The sequence below is a fragment of the Mustela erminea genome, chromosome 10 (genome assembly GCF_009829155.1).
Source record: "Mustela erminea isolate mMusErm1 chromosome 10, mMusErm1.Pri, whole genome shotgun sequence".
Taxonomy (NCBI): Eukaryota; Metazoa; Chordata; class Mammalia; order Carnivora; family Mustelidae; genus Mustela; species Mustela erminea.
Window position 1 is genome coordinate 82,507,081 of NC_045623.1, and position 14,118 is coordinate 82,521,198.

Below are 14,118 nucleotides of genomic sequence, written 5' to 3' on the forward strand. Positions count from 1 at the left end.
ATACAACACCAGTAGTAATAATAACAGTACAATTAATGTTTCATTTATAAAAGAAAACTGAACCAAAAAAATTCAAACAGAATTTAATACTATTTCAAGATTCCTCCAAATCTATTCATGTTTAAAACAGATCTTGCAGTCATAAAATAATGCTTTTATATAATTTTCCCTATGTATGTATGTTACTACCTAATGATTCTGAATAAGTATCTAACAACCTATTTGAGGCTTACCTGCATACATATTTAGCAGTTGGACAAACCAGCATAAAAACTCAAGTTACAGAATTTATACTCTAGGTCATAATAGTTCTAAAAATATTTGGGTTTTAGTTATAAAGATCATCCACTTGGTTTTTGTTTTTTGTTTTTTTTAAAAGATTTTATTTATTTATTTGACAGAGAGAGATCACAAGTAAGCAGAGAGAGAGGAGGAAGCAGGCTCCCTCCTGAGCAGAGAGCCCGATGAGGGACTCGATCCCAGGACCCTGAGATCATGACCCGAGCCGAAGGCAGCGGCTTAACACACTGAGCCACCCAGGCGCCCGGTTTTTGTTTTTTTAAGATTTTGTTTATTTATTTGACAGAGAGGGAGACACCAAGAGCAGGAACACAAGCAGGAGGAGTGGGAGAGGGAAAGTAGGCTTCCCGCCTAGCAGGGAGCCTGATATGGGGCTCGATTCCAGGACCCTGTGACCTGAACTGAAGGCAGACGCTTAATGACTGAGCCATCCAGGCCCCAAGATCAGTTAGTTGTTAAAAAAAACTATAAACACTTAAAATCTGCCTAACAAATATGCTCTCTTACCAAATGATCATTTTCAATCAAAATCTTATTGGCAAAAAAAGCATTATATACACATACCCTAAAGGGGTGAGGAAAGGACAACAAGCAAGACAGAAAATCGGAAGTAGAGAAGCTGACTCAAAAAATGACTCACAAGCATTTCCTGGGTATTTTGTCCAAGAAAACTCCTCTGACTAAAGTGGAAACTTGTTTGGCTACAACCCATAAGTCTACTATAATGATTAATGCCATGGTACCAAATATTTGAACATGTGGCATATGGACAAGACAAACCTCCTACGTGTTGATTTCAATACTGGGGCATTTTAACCTATAACTGTTTAACTAATACAGCATAGGAATTGTCAAGTTCTATCTAATTCCTTCTAACTTTTCAAACTCCAGCCATTGAAGTATAGCAACTGAACCAATTTCAAAAGCCCAGCAACAATTTTAACTGGTAAGTTACATACTGCAAAAGGTGAAGATAAAAGCTAGTCTTTTGAAGGAATAAAGGGAATAAGTTTTGCAGATGTTGACATAAAATCAAGTCAATATTACTACCAAAGTAGAAAGTTGATTTATGACCCTTTAGGAGTCTCAAAGAAATCCTGTAGGTCCTATGAAAACTCTGATCAAAGATACGAGATAAAAAATTTCCATGTGGAAACATCTAAATTACAGATCCTTTACTCCTACTGGCAAACAATGTAACACAACAAAGCAACCTGAAGACAAAATATAATTACGGAAGTCAACAGGATCATAAATTGAAAGCCAGAATGTACACACCAATTCATTACATATATTTTTCTCTCAAATTTAACCAATATGTTGAACATCTACATGTGAAACTTAATACTATTTAATTTTTTTTTTAAAGTAGGCTCCATACCTAAAATGGGGCTAGAACTCACAACCCTAAGATCAAGAGTTGGATGCTTTACCAACTAAGCCACCCAGATGCACCAATTTCATATATACTTACATAATACACAAATAACTCCCTATCCCTATCAAAAACAAAAAGTTAGATAGAAGGAACAAATCTAGTAAATAATTTTTTTTCTTTTTTTACTTAATATTACTGACACTGCGTTAGTCCCTCAGAACTTCTCTGAAAAACTAAGACCCTCCACCCTCCACCCTCCACTGATATCTGTAAGCCCTAAACCTGCATCTCCTGTTATTCTCTCAATTCCAACCCATTTTGTCTTTAAAGCAGTTTTGTTTTCCTAACATTTTCATCATATAATTTTCCTACTTAATAAATATCCTGCATGCAACAGGGGCACCTGGGTGGCTCAGAGGGTTAAAGCCTCTGCCTTCAGCTCAGGTCATGATCTCAGGGTCCTGGGATTGAGCCCCGCATCTGACTCTCTGCTCAGCAGGGAACCTGCTTCCTCCTCTCTCTCTGCCTGCTTTTCTGCCTACTTGTGATCTCCATCTGTCAAATAAATAAATAAAAATCCTTAATAACAAATAAATAAATAAATAAATGGCCTTCAACAATTCTTTACTATATACTGCTAAAATTAGGGGTGATTCTTTTGGGCAGGGCAAGGAGGAAAGGCAGTAGTAAGGAATTCAGTTCAGAAGTATCTGCCTTAGGGTTGCCTGGGCGGCTCAGTCAGTTAAGCATTGATTCTTGGTTCCAGCTCGGGTCATGAGATCAAGCACCACATCATGTTCCATGCTTAGTACAGAGTCTGCTTGAGATTATTTTTCTCTTCCTCTCCTACAGTTCTGTTCCTCCTTTCACTTGTGCTCTTCAGTAAATAAAATCTTAAAAAAAAAAAAGTATCAAAAAAGACAAATATCTGCCTTAGACATTCTATCAATTAAGAGATTTACTTAGATTAATAAATGCCTCTTTCTTTCTTTCTTTCTTTTTTTTTTTTTAAAAGTAGGTTCCACATGGAGCCCAACATGGGGCTGGAATTGGTGACTCTGAGATTGAGACCTGAGCTGGTATCAAGAGTCAGATGTTTAAGTGACTGAGCTACCCACACACCCCAATAAATGCCTTTTTAAAATGTAAACATCAGGGGTGCCTGGGTGGCTCAGCGGGTTAAAGCCTCTGCCTTTGGCTCAGGTCATGATCCCAGGGTCCTGGGATGGAGCCCCCCATCCGGCTCTCTGCTCAGCAGGGAGACTGCTTTACACCCGCCGCTCCCCCAAACCCCCCTACTGCCTGCCTCTCTGCCTACTTGTGATCTCTACCTGTCAAATAAATAAAATCTTAAAAAAATAAAATAAATAAGATAAGATAAAATAAAATGTAAACATCAAACAGAAGGGTCGGGGGCACCTGGGTGGCTCAATCAGTTATGTGTCTGCCTTCGGCGCAGATCATGATCCCGGGGTCCTGGGATGGAGCCCCATGTCATGCTCCCTGCTTTGCAACAAGTCCATTTCTCCCTCTCCTTCTGCCCCTCCCCTCCTTGCTTGTGTGCTCCCGCTCTTCCTCTTTCTCTCTCAAATAAATGAATAAAATCTCAAGAAAAAAACCCCAAAAGGGTCAGGATTATCCCTCAAATTTACACATTGAACACTCCAATTTTGAGAAACAAGAAAAAGTGAAATTGAGAGCACAGCATGAAGACAGGATGATGGCTCGCAGAAAGAGCTGAGAGAGAAAGGAATCTAAAAAAGACTAGCCTAGAGATCCACAGGAGAGAAGAAGGGTAGGGCATTGAAAATCTCTATCTGGCCATACATAGCCCTTTATAATATCCAGTTCTCCTTCCTGTCCCCTACTATCATACTCCTTTCATTTTACCTTTTTTTTTTTTTTTTTTTAAAGATTTTATTTATTTATTTGACAGAGAGAAATCACAAGCAGGCAGAGAGGCAGGCAGAGAGAGAGAGGGAAGCAGGCTCCCCGCTGAGCAGAGAGCCCGATGCGGGACTCGATCCCAGGACCCTGAGATCATGACCTGAGCCGAAGGCAGCGGCTTAACCCACTGAGCCACCCAGGCGCCCCTCATTTTACTTTTATAAACCTTTCATTCACTCTATTGAGTATTATGTGTCAATCATCAAGCTAATATCAGGGGTACAAAGTACTCCTTTTCATGAAGATGTCATACTGGGAGAAGAGGGAACAACAAGTATTTAAAACACTAAAAATACTATTAAAGGAGTATACACCAGATAGTACAGAGTCACAGAAGAATGAACTACCTCTGACTATAGAGTTAAAAAGGTAATGTCTTAGGGGGCACCTGGGTGGCTCAGCCAGTTAAGTGTTTGCCTTCGGCACAAGTCATGGTCCCAGGTCCTGAGACTGAGCCCCCCATTGGGCTTCTTGCAGAGTGGGGAGCCTGCTGCTCCCTCTCCATCTGCCACTCTCCCCCTGCTTGGGCTCTCTTGCTCACTTGCTCTCTCTCAAATAAATAAAGTCTTAAAAAAAAAAAAAAAAAAAGGTATGTCTTGAAAAATAATGGAAGTCTACCAGATAGTAAAGGGCATAGAAGGTATTCCAGGTAAGAGCTGCAGAATATAGAAAAAGAAATAAATCAGAGCCAAACTAAGAAGGGAATGCCATACTAAAATCTGGGGTGTCATTTTGTAGTCCAGAGGGAGTGAAATTTTATAGTAGGAGGGTGACCTCGGAAAGAATTCTGCACTCCACATTAATTAAAACATTCACATGACAGGTTTTTTTTTAAAACACGTTATCACAAAGTGTCTTAGTGCTCATTCACTTCATATTTCTTTGGGTCTTAACTAATTGACGAATTTCTTTTTTTTTTTTTTAAAGATTTTATTTATTTGACAGACAGAGATCACAAGTAGGCAGAGCAGCAAGCAGGCAGAGTGAGAGGGGGAAGCAAGCTCCCCAGTTAGCAGAGAGCCCGCAGAGCTTGATCCCAGGACCCTGAGATCTGACCTGAGCTGAAGGCCAAGACTTAACTCACTGAGCCCCGCAGGCGCCCCTAAATTATGAATTTCTTAAAGGCAAGAACCACCTCTATCTTAAATGAAGACTCTTAATATAAATTCCTTTTATATTCCCTTACTACCCAAACCACAACGGTATGTATATATATACACACACACATACATACATACATACATACATACATACATACATATATACACACATACATTTGGGGAAGGTGAGAGAAGCAGCTTACTGAAAGCAGATTGATAAATCTTTGTATATCATATATACTTATTCCTATATAAGCATAAGGAAAGTTAGGGGAGTTGAGGATCAGAACAGAAATCATGCAACATGACAATCTCTAGCTCTACCCACTACTGCTACCATCCCATCATCTTAAAGGAATAACTAAGCTGGGGGTGGAGGTAGGAGGAAAAAAAAAGCACAGATACGTTACCAGATAGCAATGGAAAAGATGCTTAGTCTGCTTTCAAGAGCATACAATAAAGACCTGAACCTTCTCTATTATCACAGAGAAAACATGTGAGCTCATGGTATAATGAGAAAATTTCAAGGCTATTTGTAGATTTTTCCCAACATCACACCACTGAAGTACAATCAATTTCAAAACGAATCACCACCTGTTCCTGGTAAAACTGTTAGACAGTATCGCTATTACTAAATATGAAAGAAAAGCATAATTACTAAAGCAAGACAAATACTAAGAGCAAAATAATCTCTGCAACTTCATGATTCTTACCTGTTCACTCTCCTAGGACACTTGTCTGGTTTAATATCTACCTCATAGAGGTAGACATCAATCTTTGGGATTTCAACTTGAAAACAGTTTGCCAGCAATTTAATGGGTTTGCCCATGGTGCCATAGCCAGGTCTTCTGGGCACCATAAGTAGGGGCTGGGCCCCAACGGGTCCTGCCAGGGAGAGGGGGAAAAAAAGAGTAACGTTGTTATAAGCTGCATTTGATAATGTTGTCAAATCAGAGTATATTAGAATTTTAAGAACAGCTAAGAATGGTTGAAGCCTAGTGCTGGAAGGTGACATCATTTCTAACACCTCAACATTTTTTTCTCCCCAAATTACTCTCCTCATTTAAATCGATATACAAACAAACAAAAAATTGGGTATCTCTGTAAAGTTGTTTCAGAGGGGCAGAAAGAAGAGAGAGCAGTCACATAAACCCAAGTGAGCATGAGTAAACACAAACCAGTCCCAAAGAGTGCCAGACCAACAACAATGCAAATTTAATTTTTTAAAAGATTTATTTACTTTAGAGAGGAAGTATGCGTGCGGGGAGAGGGACGTTGGGAGAGCAAGCTAGAATCTCAAGCCAACTCCAAGCTGAGTGCAGAGTCCCAAGCAGGGCTGATCCCGCAACCCTGAGATCACTACTTGAGAGGAAACCAAGAGTTGGTTGGCACTTAGGGACTTGTGGGCGGCTCAGTCGGTCAAGTCTGTAACTCCTGATTTCAGCTCAGGTCATGATCTCAGAGCTGTGAGAATGAGCCCCAAGCCGGGCTCTGCATTAAGCATGGAGTCTGCATATCCTTTTCCCTCTGCTCCTCCCTCCCTTGCACACTCTCTAATAAATAAATAACATCTTTAAAAAAAAAAGTTTGAAACTTAACTGAATGCCCACCCAGGTGCCCCAACAACATAAATTTAAACTACAATACAATAAGGAAAAGAACTGAACAAAATACAATAAATATGACATAATAAAAGGATCAATACGGTAAGAAAGATCAACAAAGTATAAATTTGATATTATGAAAATTATTTGAAAAGATTAAATTGATAAACTCCAGGCAACATTGATTTTTATAAGAGGAGGATGGGTGCCTGGGTGGTTCAGTCAGTTAAACCTCTGACTCTTGATTTCAGCTCAGGTCATGAGCTCAGGGTGGTAGGGATCCTGCTCTATAGGATTCCATACTCAGCAGGGAGTCTGCTTGAGATTTTCTTCCTCTCCCTACCCCCCCAATGTGAGTGCATGCTCTCCCTCTCTCAAATAAATAGATCTTAAAAAAAAAAAGTAAGAGGCGAAAAATATGCTATACTACAGATACTGAAGGCATAACATTTTGTCAATAAGTTTGGTGAAATAGACAAATTACTAGAGAAATGCAGGTTACTGACACAGAAAAGTATGTAAAATATAAAATGTCCTCTGTTGGTAGAAATATAAAATGGAAAACAATATTGTGGTTCTTCACAACATTAAAAATAGAATTACTATGAGATTCAGCAATTCTACTGCAGGGTACACACCCAAAAGAATCTGAAGCAGGGTACTGAGATGATAACCACACACGACTGCTCACAGCACCATCATTCACAACAGCCAAAAGATGGAAGCAACCTAAGTATCCATTGACAGGTGAATGGATAAACAAAATGTGTTATATACATAAAATGGAGCATTAGCCTTAAATAGGGAAGGAAATTCTGACACATTCTACAACATACATGAAACTTGAAGATGTTATGTTACGTCACCAAAGGACATTGTATGATATTACTTATTAATACCTACAGTAGTCAAAAAGAGAAAAAGTACAAGGATCATTGCCAGAGGCTGGGGGAAAGGGAGAATGGGGAATTAGTGCATAGTGGGTACAGCTGCAATTCTGCAAGACGAAAAGAGTTCTGGAGATTGGTCCCACACAGTGTGAATATACTTAAGTACCATTGAACCGTACACTAAAAAATTGTTAAGATGGTAAATTCAATGCTATGTATACTTTATCACAGTTAAAAAAAGTGACATCCAGCATTAAGATTTAAAGCTCAAAATGTAGGGCGCCTGGGTAGCTCAGTGGGTTAAGCCTCTGCCTTCAGCTCAGGTCATGATCTCAAGGTCTTGGGATTGAGCCCTGCATCAGGGCTCCCTGCTCAGCGGGGAGCCTGCTCCACCCCCTCCACACCCCCACCCCCCACCTGCCTTTCTGGTGACTTGTGATCTCTGTCAAATAAATAAATAAAATCTTAAAAAAAAAACTAAAAACAAAAAAGCTCAAGATATTGTAGCTTTGTTAGATGAAGTTCAAACAATAAATTCAGTTAGTAACTATTACCTGAATGAAACATTTAAAATATCTGAAAAGTCCTGTAACTAGCTGAAAAAAATGAAATCCACATTTAGAAATATTTCCCAGGGGCACCTGGCTGGCTCAGTCAGTAGAACGTGTGACTCTCGATCTTGGGGTTGTGAGTTTGAGAGCTTCATGTTTAGTACAGAGATTACTTAAAAATAAAATTAAAATTTTTTTCCCCATATATAAAGATTCTAGATCCAGATGGTTCCATTGAAGAATTATAGCAAATATTAAAGGAAAAAAATATCAGGCACCTGGGTGGCTCAGTCGGTTAAGAATCTGCCTTCAGCTCAGGTCATGTTCCCAGGGTCCTGGAATCGAGCCCCACATCGGGCTCCTGCTCAGTAGGGAGTGTGTTTCTCCCTCTACCACTCCACACCGTTTGTGTTCTCTCTCTGCTCTTATTCTCTCAAATAAAATCTTAAAAAATAATAAAAATAGGGGCGCCTGGGTGGCTCAGTGGGTTAAAGCCTCTGCCTTTGGCTCAGGTTGTGATCCCAGAGTCCTGGGATTGAGCCCCGCATCGGGCTCTCTGCTCAGCAGGGAGCCTGCTTCCTCCTCTCTCCCTGCCTGCCTCTCTGCCTACCTGTGATCTCTGTCAAATAAATAAATAAAATATTAAAATAATAATAATAATAAAAACAAAAATAAAAAATAAAAGAAAAAATACTGTTCTTATACAAACTCTTCCACAGAACAGGAAAAAAGTAATCATAACCCCAATTCAACACATGATGCCGGAAAAACTCTGATACTAAAACCGGACAAAAACATTATGAAAAGGAAAATAAAGTCATAGGATAATACCATTCATGAATATACCTGCAAAAATCCTAAACTAGGGGCGCCTGGGTGGCTCAGTAGGTTAAAGCCTCTGCCTTTGGCTCAAGTCATGATCCTGAGGTCCTGGGGTCAAGCCCCACATCAGGCTCTCTGCTCAGCGCCAAGCCTGCTTCCTTCACTCTCTCTCTCTGCCTGCCTCTCTGCCTACTTGTGATCTCTGTCAAATAAATAAATAAAATCTTTAAAAAATATATATATATATAAGTAGCCCTGAAACTCCTATCTTCTGATCTGTAACATGGGATTAACACCTGATCTGTCACTTTCTTATGAATCTTATCAGGATCAAATTAGAAAATGTTCGATAGTGGGGCACCTAGCTGGCTCAGTTGGTTGGGCCTCTGCCTTTGGCTCAGGTCATGATCCCAGGGTCCCAGGATCAAGCCCCATGTGGGGCTCCCTGCTCAGCAAGGTGTTTGTTCTGCCCCTAACCTCACTTATGCTTGTGCATACTCTCTCTCTGAAATAAATAAAATCTTAAAAAAATATATTTTTAAACAAGAAAGAAAATGCACAATAGCTAAAATGTATCAAGCTCTTACCTTATCTCAGGCAAAACACTATATGCTTTATATGCATTATCTCATTTAATCTTCATACAAACCCTATACTGATTTATAGATGAAGAAAACAGAAATGATTTGCCTAAAACATCATAGCAGGCAAGTAGCAGAACTGGGATCGGAACCACCCTGTTGAGCTATTTTGTTCCACTGATCTATCTATCCTTTCTATAGTAAGTAACACACTGTCCTGATTACTCTAGTTTTGCAGTAAGTACAGTTTTGGAGTCAGATGGTAGCAGTCTTCTGACATTATTCTCCTTCAATACTGTGTAGCTATGCTATGTAGCTAAAATAAAAGGTTATTTTACCTTTCCATACAGACTTCAGAATCAAAATATCTACCTACAAAAAATCTGACTAAGATTTTGATTGGGATTATGCTAAATATATAAACCAAGCTGGGAAAAACTGATACCTTTACAATACTGAGTCTTCCTATCAATGTACATGGAATATCATCTCTCTATACATTTAGGTATTCGTTGATTTCTTTGACCAGAATTTTGTAGTTCTCCTAATATCTTGCATATATTGTGTTAGATTTATACTTAAGTCTGTTGGGGAGAGGTGCTAATATAAACAGTATTGTGCTTTTTAACTTCAAATTCTAATTGTTCATTATTTCTCTATAATCTAAGACTTACTATAAGGTTACATTAATCAAGACTGTGCTATTAGTCAAAAACCACATAAAAATATAAGAACAGAACAGAAAGCCCCCAAACTGACCCACACAAATACAGTCAACTGATCTTTGACAAAGAAGCAAAGGCAATTCAATGAAAAAAGGATGTTTTTTCAACAAATGGTGCTAAACAAGGGGATATACACATGCAAAACAACAAAAAAGAAAAAAAAATAAAGAATCTAGACACAGACCTAACACCTTTTCAAAAGTTAACTCAATAGGGCACCTGGGTGGCTCAACTTAACCAGCAACTGACTCCTGATTTCCACTCTGGTCATGATCTCAGGGTCATGGGATCCAGCCCCTCTTCAGACTCTGCAGAACAGGAAGCCTGCTTAGGATCCCTCCTCCCTCCTCCCCCTCCTCTACCTTGCCCACCTCCACCCCTGTTCTCTTGCAACCAAACCAAACAAAACCAAACCAATCAACCAACCAAACAAACAAAAACTCAAAAAGGCTCAAAGACCTAAATGTAAATGAAAAACTATAAAACTCCTATAAGATAACACAGTTGAAACCTTAAGTGACCTTGTGTTTGGTGATGACACCAAAAGCACAATCCATGAAATAAAAAATTGTAAGCTTTCATGAAAATTAACTTCCGATTTGCTAAAGAGAATAAAACACAAGCCACAGAGTGAGAAAAAATATCTGCAAAACACTTACCTGATAAAGAAGTGGTATCCAAAATACACAAAGATCTTTTAAAACTCATCAATAGGGGCGCCTGGGTGGCTCACTGGGTTAAGCCTCTGCCTTCAGCTCAGGTCATGGTCTCAGGGTCCTGGGATGGAGCCCTGCATTGGGCTCTCTGCTCAGTGGGGAGCCTGCTTCCCCCTCTCTCTCTACCTGCCTCTCTTCCTACTTGTGATCTCTCTGTGTCAAATAAATAAATAAAATCTTTAAAAAAAATTTTAAAAAGCCTCATCAATAAAAGCACTTAAGAATAGAAGATCTGAACAAATACTTCACCAAAGATATACAGATAATAAATAAGAATATAAAAAGATGCTCAACATCATATGTCATTAGGAAATTGCAAATTTAAAAAAAGAGAGCTGCCACTAAACATCTATACAAATGGCCAAAATCCACAACACTAACACCAAATGCTGACAAGAATGTGAAGAATTCTCATTCACTGCTGGTGGGATTGCAAAGTGGTACAGCCACTTGGGAAGACAGTTTAGCAGTTTCTTATAAAACTAAACATACTCTTATCATTCTATTCAGAAATCATGCTCCTTGATATTTACCCAATTAGCTGAAAACTTATATCCACAAAAAACCTGCACATGAATGTTTATAGTGGCTCTAGCCATAAGGCCAAAACTTGTCCTTCAAGGTGAATGGGTAACTGTGGTACATCCAGATAGCAGGATATTATTCATCTTTAAAAAGAAATGTATTGTTAAGCATAAAAATACATGGAGAAACCTTAAATCCATACTACTAGGTGAAAAAAGCCAATCTAAAAAGGCTATGTACTGTCTGATCCAATTATATGACATTTTGGAAAAGGTAAAATTATGAAAACATAAGTTCAGTGGTTTCCAAGGGCTTCCACAGGGTGGAAGGAAGATTCCAGGGCTTTATGGGGTAGAAGGAAGGAACAGGTGGAACACAGTGGATTTTAATTCTACTTTGTACGATACTGTACTGATGGATATGTGTCCTCATACTTTTGTCAAAACCCACTGAATGCATAACACAAGGAGTAAACCCTAATGCAGATTACAGACTTTAGAGAAGAATAATGTATCAATATTGGATTCCTAATTGTAATAAATGTAACAAATTAAAGCAATAATGGGGAAACTGGTAGGAACAGGAGTAAGGGGGGTATACGGGAATGCCTATTACTTTCCAATTTTTCTATTAATTCAAAGTACTAAAAAACTATTAATTTTTAAAAATGCATGTGCACTTGGACCTAGTAATTCCATTTCTTGGTTTTTTAAAAAGATTGTATTTATTTATTTAACAGAAAGAGAGAGAGAGAGAGAGACAGCAAGAGAGGGACACAAGCAGGGGGAGTAGGAGAGGGAGAAGCAGGCTTCCCGCCAAGCAGGGAGCCCAATGCAGGGCTTGATCCTAGGACCCTGGGATCATGAACTGAGCTGAAGGCAGACGCTTAACCGACTGAGCCACCCAGGCACCCTCCATTTCTAAGTATTTATTTACACATATACTTCCACATGCAAAAAATGACATTTGTACAAAGATATCCTTGTCTGCAGCATTGCTTGGAAAAACAAAAAACAATGAAATGTAAGCCCAATGAGCACGGGAGTTTTGTCTGTTTCCTTCACTGATCTATAATGCCCAGAACCATTCCTGGCATACAGTAAAAAATAAAAGTGTTAAATAAATTAGATGAATACATCAGAGCCCAATTAATGTTATAACTATTCAATGGAATAATATGTAACTACTAACATTAAAAAGAATAGAAAAGAAAAAGAATAGAGAAGCTCCTTAGTATGATTAGATAGGTTTTATGAAAAAAATAATGCAGGATAGGAAAAGGTATAAAATACATGTTCTTTTGCAAGAAAAAACAGAATATACATTCATATTATACACATACATATATAACATACACTCATATTATACAGCGTACACACTATCAGAATACCTGTTAGGACACCAAGATAGTGGGAGCAATGACTGCCTTCAGAGAGGGAGCTAGATGGCTGGGGGCCTAAGAAAGAAGATTGATTTTTTTCAGTCCATTCTGATACCCAACACTTGTTTCTGTAACACGAATCAGCTTATATGCAATTGTAAGTAGGGAATTTATGTCACTTTAGCACAGACGTTACTTTGGTTCACACGTGATTTTGCATTACCAAGTAATAGTTGAATATGAAGTACATGAATAGCGAATATTCAAACAACAGAGGAATACAGTTTTGTCCATGATACTCATTACATGTAAGGTGTTCCCTCTGGTTCAGTTTGGCCACATGCTCAGACTTAGAATAGCTTTTGCACAATTCCCTCTGAAGTTTGTGCTATTTGCCTTTATCTCTGTAATATGGCACTCTCAATCCTTCCTCCCATCCTATTTCATCAAGCTACCATCATTTCTTTAAACATCTTAAAATCCTATGCTTACAGTAGTACTTACTCATTAAAAAAATATATATTTTTTGCTTCTTGTAGTATATTTCTAAGGAGATAGTCACATCATACAATTCACCCACTTAAAGTATACAGTTAAATGGCTTTTGTATATTCACAGAATTCTGCCACCATCATAATCAATTTTAGGACATCTTCTTTACCCCAAAAGGAAATCCTGTTCCCCTTGACCATTACCTCCTAATCCCCCCAAGCAAAGGCAACCATTAATCTACTTTGTCTCTAGAGATTTGCCTATTCTGGTCATTTCACATAAATGGAATCATATAATACGTGCTCCTTTATAACTAACTCCTTTCATTTAGCATGTTTTCAAGGTTCATACACCTCATGGCATGTATCAGACTTCATTCCTTTTTATTCCCCAATAATTTTCTACTGTTTGGATATACCACATTTTATCAATGACCATTTGATGGTCATTTTGATTATTACCACTTTTTGGCTATTATAAATAATGCCACTATGAACACCCATATCATGTCCTTATATGGGCATAACTTTTCTCTTCTCTTGAGTAGATTCCTAGGGATGAAATTGACTTTTGAGGAACTGGCAGAATGTTTCCCAATCATTATGAATTTATTATGTTTAACTGTTATGGTATTTTTATTAGAATTTTCACTGTTTCTATTATAGTCTAGTTACAAATTGGCATAGATTAGTTTTTTTCCTTAAGATTTCACTTTTAGGTAATCTCTACACCCAGTGTGGTGCTCAAACCTGAGATCGAGGGTCATGTGCTCTATCTACCAAATGAGCCAGCCAGGACCCCCAAAGTTGCATTGATTTTGACTGGTTAGCTTCAAGTCTATTCCCACTCCTGCCCCATTAAGGCTTACTATGATTGCATATATCACATTATAGCAGAAGTGCCTGTGTATCCCTTTATATCTTTTTGAATTTTGAATCATATGCTATGATAACCTGTTTTTTTTAAATCAAGATAAAGTTTACCTTACTAATGAAGGTAAACTTAATGGAGGTATTCACTTAATGGAACATAAGAGTTTTGTTTAGTCTATTCCACCATCCCTTCCAAATTACATTCAGGGAAAGAGATCATAATCAGTAATTGAG

General features: G+C 38.3%; 1 protein-coding gene across 8 annotated transcripts in view; it reads right to left on the bottom strand.

Moving 5' to 3' along the window:
• The window catches only part of LOC116600647 (protein argonaute-3), a 127,065-nt gene that overhangs the window by 94,003 nt on the left and 18,944 nt on the right, over positions 1 to 14,118 (bottom strand). For 6 of the 8 annotated variants that reach the window (XM_032360803.1, XM_032360805.1, XM_032360802.1 and 3 more), the window contains one exon: positions 5,439 to 5,610. In XM_032360803.1, coding sequence (XP_032216694.1) covers positions 5,439 to 5,610 — 172 coding nt within the window. Of the gene's footprint in view, positions 1 to 5,438; positions 5,611 to 14,118 lie in introns of those variants that run through there. The other 2 variants (XM_032360806.1, XM_032360807.1) reach the window with 2 other exon arrangements.